Source organism: Pseudophryne corroboree (assembly GCF_028390025.1).
Source record: "Pseudophryne corroboree isolate aPseCor3 chromosome 3 unlocalized genomic scaffold, aPseCor3.hap2 SUPER_3_unloc_11, whole genome shotgun sequence".
Taxonomy (NCBI): Eukaryota; Metazoa; Chordata; class Amphibia; order Anura; family Myobatrachidae; genus Pseudophryne; species Pseudophryne corroboree.
The window spans coordinates 1719525-1735790 of NW_026967499.1; the positions used below are offsets into that span (position 1 = coordinate 1719525).

Here is a 16266-nt window from a genome sequence, read left to right on the forward strand (position 1 = left end):
TGATGTTATTGTTCATCTAGAATCTCCAATTCATACGATATGTTCCACATCCATTATTTTACATTGGTGCTGACATAGGACTTGGCGAGTGACTACATCTCCATTTATACTTCATGGTTAGTTACCAGTACAATAGAGAGATATATCTAAGTCTTATTATAATACATTTGTTATTGTGAGTGTTCTCAGGAGGGTGGACACAATGATAGTCTGAGACACAATATTATAAAGCCTTCATTAAAAGTTATGTTTTATTATACACACACATTTACAATTAAGTGTCCCAGAGAGTCGTCTTCTCCTATTGTTTACAAGATTAATATTGTTACAGAAAATGTCACATTTCCATAATGTATTTTATTTCCAGCAGATGGACACACAAGCAGGAATATCTCAGAAGGACATCTAATGTTATCCCCGGATTGTGACATAAAAGATAATGACAGTAGACAGGATTATCCAGGAGATAACCCCATTACCCCAATTATACATCCAGCTCTATCAGCTGAGCCCTCTGATCCTGGGAAATGTTCTCCTGATCACTCTGATATTGGTGCATCTGTTACAGCTCTGACAGTAGATACAGTGTTTCCCTGTTCTATAGATGCCAACTATTTTACACAGAACACAAAGCTTATAACCCATCAGCCAGTTAAAGCAAGCGAGAGGCCATTTCCATGTTCTGAGTGTGGGAAATATTTTACATACAAATCAGCTTTTGTTACACATCAGAGATATCACACAGGTGAGAAACCATTTCCATGTTCTGAGTGTGGGAAATGTTTTGCACGGAAATCAAATCTTGTTAAACATCAGAGTAGTCACACAGGTGAGAGGCCATTTTCTTGCTCTGAGTGCGAGAAATGTTTTACACGGAAATCAAATCTTGTTAAACATAAGAGTAGTCATACAGGTGAGAGACCATTTCCGTGTTCTGAGTGTGGGCAATGTTTTGCACAGAAATCACATCTTGTTACACATCAGAGAAGCCACACAGGTGAGAAGCCTTTTCCATGTTCTGAGTGTGGAAAATGTTTTGCACAGAAATCCAATCTTGTTACACATCAGAGAAGTCACACAGGTGAGAAGCCATTTTCTTGCTCTGAGTGTGGGAAATGTTTTGGACGCAAATCAGATCTTGTTACACATCAGAGAAGTCACACAGATAAGAATCCATTTCCATGTTCTGAGTGTGGGGAATGTTTTGCACACAAATCAGATCTTGTTATACATCAGAGAAGTCACAGAGGTGAGAATCCATATCTATGTTCTGAGTGTGGGAAATGTTTTGCACACAAATCACATCTTGTTACACATCAGAGAAGTCACACAGGTGAGAAGCCATTTTATTGCTCTGAGTGCGGGAAATGTTTTACCCAGAAATCATGTCTTGTTATACATCAGAGAAGTCACACAGGTGAGAAGCCATTTCCATGTTCTGAGTGTGGGAAATGTTTTGCACACAAATCAGATCTTGTTATTCATCACAGAAGTCACACAGGTGAGAAGCCATTTTCTTGCTCTGAGTGCGGGAAATGTTTTGCACAGAAATCACATCTTGTTACACATCAGAGAAGTCACACAGGTGAGAAGCCATTTTATTGCTCTGAGTGTGGGAAATGTTTTACCCAGAAATCAAGTCTTGTTACACATCAGAGAAGTCACACAGGTGAGAAGCCATTTTATTGCTCTGTGTGTGGGAAATGTTTTACCCAGAAATCAAGTCTTATTATACATCAGAGAAGTCACACGGGTGAGAAGCCATTTCCATACTCTGAGAAATAAATCAGCTCTTGTTGCACACAACAGACATCACTTAGGTGAGGAACCATTTTAATCTTCTGGAGTATACTCATCATTGCCATGCGTTTTTCTTCAAGGTTCTTATCCTATCTTCTATGCTTTTTGCAGTATACATGCTACCACTGGGTGAAATATTCAGATGTCATGCCCTCATCTACCACTGCTATGCAGATGACCTGTCTTTTGCTCCAGGTACCCAGTACCAATCCTAAATGGTTGTCTAGCTGAGCTCCAGGTGTTGGTGATGCCAGTTGGCTGTGACTCAGTCCTGGGGAAACAGGTCTTTATGATAGAAGCTCACCACCAAAGGGCAGGGCTACAGCTCAGCTTTGCAAAGCAACCAGACTTACGCTTGGGGATTCAGAGTTACAAAATGCTGATCATGTGCGGAATCTTGGTATCCTGGATGTTGGAGTGACACTTAGATATCAGGTATCTGCCACAATCAGATTGTCATCTGAGGAACATAGCCAGACTCCACCACTTATTTCCCTCAGAAGATCTACCTACAGTCATACATACACTTGTATAATCACGCATAGACTACTTCAATGTCCTCTAACTGGGTCTCCCAGCAAAAGAATTGCACCGCTTGTAGCTTGTACAGAATGCAGCAGCCAGGCTGTTACCTAACCAGCCCGTTCCTGCCACATAACACCCATTCTCTACTCCCTTCACCGGCTGCCAGTAAGATGGGGACTATTAATCTTACTGACTCTCCCAGCCCTACATGACCGGGGTCCAAGGTACCAGAAGCAGCGTCTTCCTCCTTACTGCCCAGCTTGCTTCCATCTGCAGATGGACTGTTACCAGCAGTTCCAAGAATCCTCAAGAAGTTCTGAGATGTCAGAGTGGAGACATGTTGGATGGCACTATTGCTGTGGTGGGGACTGCCGGAGGCACTATCTGTGGCTAGTATCCCCAAGCGGTGCTGAGGTGTCAGAGGGGAGAGACAGGGTGGGTGGCACTAGTGCTGTAATTGGGTTGCCAGATGCACTATGGGTAATTTATTTTTCATCCACTTGGGGTCACTGGAGTACTCGAGATATGAACGGAGAGTTAGCAGGAACAGGCACATTTAAATTAGTAACCTTCCTTCCCCTCCATACTCCCAAAGGTACCTCACGTGGGGAGTTCTCCACAGTTTTTCTATTTTTCATAGATTTTTTCTTTTTTACACTCAATCCCTTCCCAGATTATTAAGAAGCTTTGGTCCGGGATTGTTTGTGCTGCTGCTGCAGCAATTGGCTTGTCGGTGCTCAGGAGAGGAGCACGAGTACGGCGGCTGCCGCGAGTCTGTCTTTAGAAGGAGGAGAGGGGGGAGGCTGAGCACAATATATATCGGTTAATATGGTAATAAGTTTCATCTTGCATGCTTTATTATACTTGAGTATAGGCATGCACATGGCAGGATGCCATTTTAACCTTACTTCCTGGTTCTTCTTGCAGGAAGTTTGCTGCTGTCCTACAACACTCGGCCACTGGAGGAGTTGGGGTGTTAGTAGGAATTCGGTACAGCACAGGTTTCACTGATTATAGTGTGTCCCACGTACACTGCACTTCTGGGTTATACACACTTTAGTTACATTTTTACTGAGTCGTGGGACTTGTCTGTTTTTTGTCTACTTGTCTGTGTACATAATGAGTAAGGTAAATGCAAAATCAAAAAAGCAGCTTAGCTGCAAGGTCTGTGAGAGTGTGTTACCTGACGGAACTGCTGCATGCACAGTATGTCTTGCAAATACGAACCCATACCCAGATCCTCCTTGGGTAATGTCTGGGTTACAATCAAAATTGGAAGCTGCGCGATAGGAGCGTGAGACGGATAGATCTGAGGCTAGGGTAATACCAGAAGGGGCTCAGGAGATGTCTAGGGCTTTGCAAGGGTTACAAAAGTCCAAGTCTAGCTCAGTTCCGAAAGATAGTTAGCATTTGTTTTATAACTTACCAGTTTCAGCGATGTTGCATTCTGACGATTCAATGCCAGACCTGATAGCTCAAGAGGAACATGAGGAAGGTGAATTGGGCCAGAAGTCAGATAATGAGGTTACTGATAGTCTGGCCATTGATAATCTCATCGGTCAGTACATCAGGTTCTAAATTTTACGGAGATTGAAGAACCTCTTTCAAATGATGAAGTGTTATTTGCTAAAAGACGGAGAACACCGGTGTGTTTTCCTTATTCAGATTCTCTGAATAAGCAGTTAACAGAAGCATGGAAGAATCCGGATAAACGGTTTTCTATGCCTCAACGGTTTCTGTCAAGTTACCCGTTCCCAGAGTCTATGACGTCTAAATGGTGAAATTGGCCGGCTGTGGATTCCTTGGTGTCAAAACTTTCTAAGAAGTTAACCATTCCAGTTCCAGCTGCTATGACGCTTAAAGGCCCATCAGAGTGTAAGCTAGACGCTATGCTAAAGTCAGTGTATACAGCAGTAGGGGTGTTGCTTAGACCTGCTTTGGTTGGAGTTTGGATTAACAAGGCTGTAGTTGCATGGGCAACACAGCTTAAGTTGGGCCTACAAGAAGAACATCTGTGAATCTGCTGAGTATCTAGGTATGGCTTTTATGGACGTCGGCCTGGTTAGTTCTCACCTTTCAGCTTCACAAGTTGCAGCACAACGTGCACTTTGGCTGCATTCTTGGCAGGCGGAGGCAGAGTCCAAATGAGGAATAGATGCATTGCCTTATGCTGGCGAGATGTTGTTTGGTCCTGAATTGGACAAATGGATTTCTCAGGCCACGGGGAGAAAGTCTGTTTTCCTACCATTGCCTTTACAGGTTCCTAAATGTAAATTATCTGGATCAGCATTCAAATCCTATAGACCTCAGTCCTTTCGAGGCCATGCTAGAAGAACAACCATACACAGTAGACATGGTAGATGACGTGGTTTTCAATAAACCACTAACCGTCATGACACTAAGACGACCGACAAGCCAGTGGCATGACGGGCTTCCAGCCCATCTCGTATCTTCAGTTGTGGGTGTGACAACTGAGGCTGACTTAGGGAAGCTTCAGATGTAGGGGCTGGCGTGTAGGTGAACCGTGGAGGTAAGATTAGGTTCCTAGAAATGCAGGATGTTTGAACACCATCAACCCAAAGGCGTGACCACAACAATGGAGTAAAATATAAAAGTCAATTTATTGAACACACAGTATATATCTTGGCAATGAGATATCTTCAACAGTGAGTGCAGAATGAAATGCAGTACAGTTCCTGGGAATGCAGCTGGTATTTGAGACTGTGGCTATGCAGAACAAGATGACAAAAGTCCTTGCCAAAATCCGGAGTTGAAAAGTCTGTGGCCACAGCTAACCGCTGTAATGAGGAACCAGCAAGTACCGCCCAGTAGGTGGCAGACAGGAGACTGGGATAGGCACTGATACACTGAGGTTGAAGTGAAGTAGATAGAGTTGCCAGAGACTGCCGAACGGAACCGGTGTGAGGAAAGATGTGCTGAACTCACCACTGGAGCAACAGTTTGATGGTGAACATTGATGGATACTGTGGTCCGATGTTGTGTAGAAGGAGATGCAGAGTGATATATGAATACCGCTAGAGATGACGTGAAGCACCGCTGTAGGCAGATGGTAACACCAAGCACTGCTGGAAGCTGAGGGTGATGTAAGTGACGCGCTGGAAGCCAGTGACACTTTACCACAGAGGCTAGTGAGCGATGCTGTAGATAATGGAAGTAGCAACAATACCAAGACACCGCTGGAGGCAGAGCAGGTCCACAGCTGGAAGCCAATGTCAGGATCGAAGTAGATAGCCAGGAAGCAGAGCTGGAACACTGCAGGAGTCAGGCTGCACCGCAGGGAGGTAATTGGTGCCGGTCTCTTGGAGAAGCTGAATCACAGGAGCTGGAGTACCTGGAAAGTCAAGCTGAGAATTCACCAAACAGGAGAGACATGTATGCAAGGATTGACAACCAAAGCACTGACCCTTACCCAACCCTGGAGCAGGATATTTATACCAGCTGGTGAGCCTGGATTGGCTGGATAATATAGGCAGAGTCCAGACTGCAGCGGATAGGCTGAAAACAACGTGATAAAAAACAAACATGGCTGCGCCCATGTTTGAAACTGGAAGGAAAGTCTGTCTGTATTTTACATGTGGGAATCGGCAGTAATGGCCGCGGAGGGCAGGAGATGCCAAACTTTAAACAAATGGATGTTTTGTGTAATATTGCCATGCCAGCGCTGCGGCAATCAGAGAGGAGAACCTTGAGACACAGATATGCAGTGCGCTGCCCGCAGATAGCGGAGGTGGAATCCAGGCCTGGAATGCCGGGCCAGTCTCAGAAGGCACTTAGCAGGTAAATAATGGGGGTAATAACCCGGATCGTGACAGTGGGAGCACGCCTTCAGACGTTTCATTTGGCGTGGTTTCAGACATCCATAGATGGGTGGATCCGCAATTTAGTGTCCAAATGTTACAAATTAGAGTTTGATTGTCTTTCACCAATGCGATTTTTCAAGACATGTCTGCCTGTATCAGGAGACAAGAAGGCGGTTCTGTAGACCATGATTCAGTCTCTCGTAGAGTCAGCAGTTTTGATTCCGGTCCCAGATCACCAACAGGGTCAAGGTTACTATTCCAGTCTTTTTGTAGTACCAAAGCTGGATGTCTCTGTCAGACCGATATTGAACCTAAAGGGGCTCAATCACTACATCGCTTACTACAGATTCAAGATGGAATCCCTGCATTCAGTGATTGCAGGTTTAGAGCCACATAAATTCATGATTTCTCTGGATCTCAGGGATGCGTACTTACACATTCCAATTTGGCCACCACATCAGGTGTACTTAAGGTTTGCAGTACAACAAAACCATTATCAATTTCAGGCACTACCATTTGGCCTCTCGTCAGTACCTCGGGTGTTCACGAAGGGGATGTCTCTGATGATAGCTCATCTCAGATCCCTGGGAGTGATAATAGTTCTGTACTTCTCATCAAAGCTCCGTCTCAACAGATACTCCTTCAACATAGAAATTGGTTTTGAATCGGCGCTCCACAGCACACACAAACCCAATTAAACTCTGATAGCTGCTCACCAGTTGTGGACGGGCTGTCCCAACAGATTATCAATAAGATCAAAAAAAGCAAAAGAAGGGAGCGCTAGGAGAGTCTAATATTACATTTATTAATGAAACAGTGTTTCAAATGCCACATGAATCACAATATAGCCTAGTAAAAAGTATACACATTTATTTAATAAAATACTGTATTAAATACAGCTGCAATGTATCACCTGAATTAAAAAATAAATAGTGAAATGACACTTAATATAACCCGTATTTTGGCCGTGCGTCCACGGACTAAAAGGTTTTATGGATTAGTTAGTTAGGAAAGATGGTGACGTCTTTCAAATCACTCCAGTTCGGAAGATTTCACTCACGTCCTTTTCAACTAGATGTTCTCGCACAGTGGACAGGCTCGCATTTACAAATTCATCAGATGGTGAGGCTGTCTCCAAGGGCCAGAATACCACTACTCTGGTGGCTCCAAGTACACAATCTCACAGCAAGAAAAATATTTGGAGTCTGGAATTGGATTATTCTGATGACAGACGCAAGTCTCAGAGGTTGGGGAGCAGTGGTCCAAAATTGTCAGTTTCAGGGTCTCTGGTCAGACCGAGAAAGTTTACTTTTAAAATGAAAAAATGGAAAGCGCTATGAAAAATAAATAATTATGTATAAAGGAAAAAATGTTAACAGAGATATGCGGTACCTGTAAATGAAATAGTTTGGTTAAATCGAGAATGTTTACACTCTTTTGAGTGAATATGTAGTGGAGTAGCCAGCACAGTGAGTTTTTATTAACCTGGTTTGCAGGTGTCCTACCTTTCCCTGCGCTTAGGATGTTCACAAGCCGCTGTGGCTCTGATGTGTGTTGCCGTGCGGCGGCCGGCGAGGCTAGCGGCTTTGATGTTTCTTGCCGCACGGCGGCCGGCGGGGCTGGCAGCGTTTCAGATCCCGCTGCGTCCAGCGGGACTGTGCGCTCTGTAGTTTCTTTCCTGGCTCCAGGTGCAGCACGGTACATAACAAGCGCAGTTAATTTTAATTTTCACAAGAAAGTTTACTGTCAATAAATGTCCTGGAACTCAGGGCAATTTACAACACGCTGCGACAGGTTCAGTCAGACAACGTGACATCACATACAGCAACAAACAAGGAGGAACTCAAAGTCGCATGGCCATGCGGGAAGTTGCTTGAATCCTTAAGTGATATTGTTGGCAGTGTTTATTCCAGGAGTGGACAACTGGGAGGCGGATTATCTCAGCCGTCAGGATTTTCATCAAGGGGAATGGGCCCTAACTCCAGAGGTGGGTTTACCCACAGGTGGATCTAATGGCATCTTGCCAAAATCATCAAACACCCCAGTATGTGTCCAGAACAAGAGATCCAAAGGCAGTGGCAGTGGATACTCTCACAATCACGTGTCCGTACAGCCTCATGTATCGGTTTCCACCTTTTCCACTGCTTCCTCAGTTGCTAAAGCGGATCAAATTACAGTCCATGATAGTCATATTAGTGGCGCCTCATTGGCCTTGGAGAGCGTGGTTCTCGGATCTCAGAGGTCTACTCGCAGACAATCCGTGGACACTCCCGCTACGTCCAGCCCTGCTACAACAGGATCCATTCCTGTACCTCGATTTAGCGCTGCTGCGTTTGACGGGATGGCTGTTGAAACCACTCTCTTCAGATGAGAGGGCATTCCAGAATCAGTTATACCAACCATGTTACATGCTAGAAAGAGAAAGCCAGTAACGGCAGCTCATTATCAAAGGATTTGGCATGCCTGTATAGGGTGGTGTGAAGCTCGGAATTTTCCGACCTCAAGTTATCCTTTCAAGTTATCCCGTCTTTTGCTATTTTTACAGACTGGGATAGATGGAGAACTGCGTTTATCTACACTAAAGGTGCAGGTCTCTGCCTTGTCAATTTACTTTCAAAGGCGTTTGGCCCTTTTGCCAACTGTTCACACTTTCCTGCAAGGTGTCCTCAGAGTACAACCTCCATTTATACCACCTACAGCGCCATGGGATTTGAATCTGGTTTTAGATTTTTTACAGTCTTCAAATTTTGAACCCTTGCAACAAGTGGATGTTAAGTTTCTGACTTGGAATACAGTTTTTCTCCTAGCCTTAGCTTCAGCAAAGCGTGTTTCAGAATTGGGTTCCCTTGTCCTGCAAGCCACCGTATCTGGTGTTTCATGATGATAGAGCGGAACTTCGGACGAATCCCGCTTTCCTACCAAAGGTAGTATCTTCTTTTCAAATCAATCAACCAATCGTAGTTCCGGTATTATCAGAGGGTGCAGGAACTCCAGCTACATTGGATGTGGTACGCGTACCCCGCATTTATGTAGCCCAAACATCAACAGTACGTAAAACGGATATGTTGTTTGTTCTCTATGATGCAGTAGGTTGGCCAGCTTCCAAACAGACCTTGGCCAGATAGATTAACTTGACCATTCATCAGGTGCACTTTCATGCTAGTCTAACACCGACTGCATGTGTCAGCACATTCCTTGCATTCTGTGGGAACGTCATGGGAGCAGGTCATGGAGCTTTTATGACGCAACTTTGCAGTGCGGCTACATGGTCATCAGTGCACACGTTTGTGCGCTTTTACAAGTTTAATACGTTTGCGGCATCAGCATCTAGCTTTGGCCGTCTAGTGTTACAGGTGCCAAACAGCTCTCCCGCCCAAGGGGGAAACTTTGGTATGTCCCAAGAGTACTACAGTGACCCATAGTGGATGAAAAAATAGGATATTGGTACTTACCAGATAAATCCTTTACTTTGAATCCACAGGGGGCACTGGACGCCCACCCAGAGCAGTTTCACCTGTCCTGTGGTAAGTTCAGTAGATCTTATGGTAACGGATTCTCACCAACTTGCTCAATTGTTAAGGTGATTGTTATCTATTGTCGCGTCAACTGTTCAGTTGTCCATTTCATTATGTGTCAACTTTATCGTTGTCCGTTATGTTATAATGTTATATGTAATTCTCTAATGTTCATCCTATCTATTGCTCCTGTTTGGCTCAGTAAAAACACTGAGGTACCTTGGTGTATGGAGGAGGTGGAGGGTTACTAATTTAAATATTTAAATGTGCCTGTCCCTGCTAACACACCGTCCATATCTCAAGAGTACTCCAGTGCCCCCTTTGGATTCAAAGAAAATAATTTATCTGGTAAGAACCAAAATCCTATTATTATCCCCAAGCAGCACTAAGGTGTCCGAGGGGGAGACCGGGCGGTGGCAGTAGTGGCGGGGCGATGGTGGGTGGCAGTAGTGGGGGGAACAGGGCGTGGCAGTATTGGGGAGAGAGTGTGGTGGCAGTAGTGGGGAAAGACAGGGTGGGTGGCAGTAGTGGGGGGAGACTGGGTGGGTGTCAATAGTGGTGGGAGACAGGGTGGTGGCAGTATTGGGGGGAGATGGGGCGGGTGGCAGTTGTGTGGGGAGACAGGGTGGTGGCAGTAGTGGGGGAAGACAGGGCGGTGGCAGTCTGGGGAGACAGGGCGGGTGGCAATAGTGGTGGGGAGATGGGTGGCAGTAGTGGGGGGAGACAGGGCGGATGCAGTAGTGGGGGGGAGACAGGGCATGGCAGTATTGGGGGAGAGAGTGCGGTGGCAGTAGTGGGGGAAGACAGGGTGAGTGGCAGTAGTGGGGGGAGACTGGGCGGGTGGCAATAGTGATGGGGAAACAGGGTGGTGGCATTAATGGGGGGAGATGGGGTGGGTGGCAGTTGTGTGGGGAGACATGACAGTGGCAGTAGTGGATGTAGACAGGGTGGTGGCAGTAGGGGGATGAGACAGGGCGTGTGGCAATAGTGGTGGGGAGAGGGGTGGCAGTAGTGGGGGGAGACGGTGGGTGGCAGTAGTGGGGGGAGACTGGGTGGGCGGCAGTAGTATAGGGAGATAGGGCGGGTGGCAGTAGTGCAGGGAGACAGGGTGGATGGCAGTAGTGGGTGAGATGGTGGGAGGCAGTAGTGGGAGTAGACAGGGTGGATGGCAGTAGTGGGTGAGATGGTGGGAGGCAGTAGTGGGGGGAGACAGGGCGGGTGGTCACAGTGCAGTACCAGGGGCTGCTGGAGGCAGTAAAGAGGTGTATGTGTCCTGCACAGAACCAGTTGATAATTAGACATAATGATTATGCTTCCTTATTTCTAATTAATCCCTTGTATGTGTTACTGTTATTTGCTGTGTCAGCCTTTATGTGTGTTCTGTGTAATAATCCTGAAAGTAGTGCTGCTACCGATCTCATATCATTTGTAGTAACTTGGAAAAGATGAGATATGAGGTGCACTCTGGAAGCTTATAGGGGGTTAATCAGAGATGAACGCAGATGTGACATCACGCAGCCGCCCCGGAAAATGGTACCGGCCCACCCGCGTTCACCCCTCAGGGATGTGATCGCAATGTGTGTGTCCGCACGGCCGCTGCGCATGTGCATTGTGCCACCACCTGCAAACTGCTGCGGCCCGCTGTTGCGGCTGGGTCTGAATGACCCCCATAGACTGTTTTGCAGAGTAAAGTATTTTTAATGTTTAATACACAGATTTTTCTCTATATTTTAAAGATATGAAATAAAGTCGTTTAAAAACAAAAGATTTCCATTGAGTCTTTTTATGTGTCTGTGTATTATCTTATTTCCAGATAATTGTCGCTATGGTGACAGAAACAATTTCCTGTTAATGTGTCATTGTATTGTTACTTTTGTGTCCACATAATATCAGTGTTGCTGTGTATAAATACCCGTCTGGTGTGTAAAGGTGGGTACACATGCTGCCATTGTGATTGTGCGATTTCCCTTGAACTGGCCGGAGCCCAGAACCACCAGTAGTGACTGTATGTACTTGTGATTGTGGCTATGTGTGATTGTGACATATCATGTGAATAGTGGGTGACATTACAGGGGGGGGGGGGAGTCTCTGTGTAAGTAAATAGTGGCAGACATTTTATATCAGTGCATTTATGTGGAGTGGGGGCAGTGGCCTGTCAGGAAGCTGCAATTACATCATGTGACTTCCTCTGGTTTCCATATTCCCCTCTGGGGTGGGTGTGTGTGTGTGTGTGTGTGTGTGTATATATATATATATATATATATATATATATATTGTCAAAAAAATGGAGAGCGCTCTCTTGATTATATAAGAAGTAACAACTTTTACTTTGTAGCATTTGAATACATACATTGAATGTTAATGCCCAACGGAAGTACCTGACGTACGAAACGCGTTGGGCGTGGCTAAGTGACGTAGACGCCGTGACGTCAACCCCTGGATTCAGAGCCAGAGACCAGACGAGCTGTGGTTCGGGAGATATACCGGCTAAGTTGCGGTGGAAACACCTTGCTGATGAATTTTAACTTTCAATGTATGTATTCAAATGCTACAAAGTAAAAGTTGTTACTTCTTATATAATCAAGAGTGCGCTCTCCATTTTTTTGACAGTCTTCACCCTTACTCCAGTGGCTTGGAGTGGATCTGAAGCTGCACTCATTGTGGTATCATAAACTCTGATTCACAACAGTTCCTGTTGCGCAATACCTGAACATTTTGAAAGAATATATATATATATATATATATATATATATATATATATGTTGTAACACTGTAGGGGTGCAAGGCGCCTCTTCCTGGGGAATATGGCAGCACGCAGCAGCTGAGGAACAACACAAGTCCAGTTTCTGGTACAACTGGCCCCGGCCAGTTTTATTGAAACAGAAAATAAAACAAACACCAAAAGAAAATACCTTGCCTGTCCGGCACTAACTAACACAGGATATTCCTAACTGTCACTAAACAAAACAAAGAGTTCTCCAGTAAATACTGTGTAGCTCACTTGTATCAGAAAGCGTGTTCCTCTCACACAGACCCTGCAGCATTCCCAGGCAGTCTCCCCATACTAATCAGGCTAGCAGCCCTATAACACTGTTACACAGCTGAAACCCTGATTAGCCCTCTGTGAGGCCAAAGACCCGAACTGGGCCCAATGTCTAGAACTCTCCTTATCGCTCTCTTAGAGCCTATACCCAGCTTTTACAGCAAACTGAAAAGGTTCTGATAAAACCAAAAGCATTTTTCCTAGAAGTTAACACTTTCTAAAACATGTAAGACAAGAACCTGGGACAAACATACCTGCCCTCAAACACTATCCCAGTGTTCTTGTCACAATATATATATATATTACACTGCTCAAAAAAATAAAGGGAACACTTAAACAACACAATGTAACTCCATGTCAGTCACACTTCTGTGAACTCAAACTGTCCACTTAGGAAACAACACTAATTGACAATCAATTTCCCATGCTGTTGTGCAAATGGAATAGACAACAGGTAGAAATTATAGGCAATTAGCAAGACACCCCCAATAAAGGAGTTGTTCTGCAGGTGGTGACCACAGACCACTTCTCAGCTCCTATGCTTTCTGGCTGATGTTTTGGTCACTTTTGAAAGCTGGCGGTGCTTTCACTCTAGTGGTAGCATGAGACGGAGTCTACAACCCACACAAGTGGCTCAGGTAGTGCAGCTCATCCAGGATGGCACAGCAATGCGAGCTGTGGCAAGAAGGTTTGCTGTGTCTGTCATCGTAGTGTCCAGAGCATGGAGGCGCTACCAGGAGACAGGCCAGTACATCAGGAGCTGTGGAGGAGGCCGTAGGAGGGCAACAACCCAGCAGCAGGACCGCTACCTCCGCCTTTGTGCAAGGAGGAACAGGAGGAGCACTGCCAGAGCCCTGCAAAATGACCTCCAGCAAGCCACAAATGTGCATGTGTCTACTCAAATGATCAGAAACAGACTCCATGAGGGTGGTATGAGGGCCCAACGTCCACAGGTGGTCGTTGTGCTTACCGCCCAACACCGTGCAGGAAGTTTGGCATTTGCCAGAGAACACCAAGATTGGCAAATGCGCCACTGGCGCCCTGTGCTCTTCACAGATGAAAGCAGGTTCTTACTGAGCACATGTGACAGATGTGACAGAGTCTGGAGACGCCAAGGAGAATGTTCTGCTGCCTGCAACATCCTCCAGCATTACCGGTTTGGCAGTGGGTCAGTAATGGTGTGGGGTGGCATTTCTTTGGGGGGCTGCACAGCCCTCCATGTGCTCGCCAGAGGTAGCCTGACTTCCATTAGGTACCGAGATGAGATCCTCACACCCCATGTGAGACCATATGCTGGTGCGGTTGGCCCTGGGTTCCTCCTAATGCAAGACAATGCTAGACCACATGTGGCTGGAGTGTGTCAGCAGTTCCTGCAAGACGAAGGCATTGATGCTATGGACTGGCCCGCCCGTTCCCCAGACCTGAATCCAATTGAGCACATCTAGGACATCATGTCTCGCTTCATCCACCAATGCCACGTTGTAGCACAGACTGTCCAGGAGTTGTTGGATGCTTTAGTCCAGGTCTGGTAGGAGATCCCTCAGGAGACCATCCGCCACCTCATCAGGAGTAGGGTGGCCAATCCCGGGATCGGCGGGATCCCGGGATTTAGGCCCAAAAATGTCCGGGATTCAATCCCGGGATTGGAAGCTCCAATCCTGGGGATTGAGGGATCAGCATTGAGCGTCCACAGGACGCTCAGACGCTGCCTGGCTTCCTCCTTCCGGGTCCCCAGCGCAGCGTGAGAGGTCACGCTGCGCTGTCAGAAGCCGTCAGCAGCGATGAAAGGATGATCCCCGCCCGCCCTCGGTATATGGTAAGTTATATGTGCGGGTGGGCGGGGCGGGGTGGGGCGAGGAGGCGGCCACTTATCTAAAAGCCAATCCCGGGTATCCCGGGAATCCCGGGATTGGCCATTTTTCAATCCCAATCCCCGGGATTGAAAAAAAGGCCCAGGATTGGCTTCCCTAATCAGGAGCATGCCCAGGCATTGTAGGGAGGTCATACAGGCACATGGAGGCCACACACACTACTGAGCCTCATTTTGACTTGTTTTAAGGACATTACATCAAAGTTGGATCAGCCTGCAGTGTGTTTTTCCACTTTAATTTTGAGTGTGACTCCAAATCCAGACCTCCATGGGTTAATAAATTTGATTTCCATTGATAATTTGTGTGTGATTTTGTTGTCAGCACATTCAACTATGTAAAGGACAAAGTATTTAATAAGAATATTTCATTCAGATCTAGGATGTGTTACTTTAGTGTTCCCTAAATTATATACGGCGTATAGGCCAGCCATCACACACAGGGCAGATTATATATATATATATATATATATAATCTAGCAGATGTGCGGCACTCAGGTATATGAAACTTGCAGGTATCAACGTTTCAATTTTATGAAAATTGTCATCAGGATAATCAAGAACAAACAATGTATTCACCTTATATCCCCCCCATTGTGAACAGCAGCGGCTCCCGTCTGGCAGGACCCGCCCAACGGCCGAGGCGCTGGGAGATGACGTAAATACTTCATGCGTTATACTCGTCATCCCGGAGACCCGTCACCATGGAAACCCGAGATAGTGACCCTGATACAAATAACAGTAATGTAACACAGGACAGCAGAGAGGAGTCACATTATAACACATGATACACATGCCTATGGACAAAAAGTCTCACGGCAGCTAAATGGCTAGAAAATAAATACTATATATGGGGGATGGCTCAATAATGCAGCTATATAACTATGTGAGCCTATAGTAGATGCCTTATAGTGACCAAAGGTCATGGGATAAGGTTATATAATTATATGTACTAATAATGAGTGGACTAGAGGGAAAACACACTGGCAAAACAGATTCATGACTGGATAGCTAATGGGTCAATGAATCAGGTGCTACATAATAGTGCAGGCTATTGAAAACATGCTAGTGACACGGCCTCATTCACACCCCGAGTGGTGATGACGTCCAATTTCTTGATCCATCTTGTCTCACATCTTAACAATGCTCGATGTCTGTCCCCTCTCCTAATTCTGGGGGCTACATGATCGATCATTCGATATTTGAGGCTAGCAAGCGAGTGCCGTGCTTCCACAAAGTGGCGTGCCACCGGCTGGTCGCTGGTTCCATTGGTTAAGGCTGCTCTAATAGTAGAGCGATGAGTGGTCATCCTCTCCTTGAATTTTCTTATCGTATTGCCTATGTAACACAAGCCACAGGGGCAAACTATCTGATATACCACGTAGGTGGATTCGCAAGTCAAGTGATGTTGTATCCTAATTTTGTAGCCCAAATGCGGATGACAGAATGTGTCACCTATGATGAGATGCCTACAGGTGATACATGAGCATCTGAAGCATCCTGCTTTTAATGGAGCTAACAGGCGATTATCATAGGGATGATTTTTAGTGGAGATGTCTGTCTTGACCAAGATGTCCCTCAAATTCCTGGCTCGCTTGTAGCAAGGCATGATGTCTGTAGATTGTAGATCTAACTTATTGTCCGTTTGAATCACGTGCCAGTTTTTCTTAGTCACTCTGTTTGTTATTACTGAAG

At 45.8% G+C, this 16266-nt stretch overlaps 1 protein-coding gene across 1 annotated transcript in view; it reads left to right on the forward strand.

Annotated features, from left to right (window-relative positions):
* LOC134983269 (uncharacterized) overlaps window positions 1–16266 on the forward strand; it is a 402217-nt gene that overhangs the window by 300136 nt on the left and 85815 nt on the right. The window contains exons 9-13 of the mRNA XM_063948992.1: window positions 373–1760; window positions 3253–3341; window positions 3755–3883; window positions 3991–4102; window positions 4585–4681. Coding sequence (XP_063805062.1) covers window positions 373–1760; window positions 3253–3341; window positions 3755–3883; window positions 3991–4102; window positions 4585–4681 — 1815 coding nt within the window. The remainder of the gene's footprint in view (window positions 1–372; window positions 1761–3252; window positions 3342–3754; window positions 3884–3990; window positions 4103–4584; window positions 4682–16266) is intronic.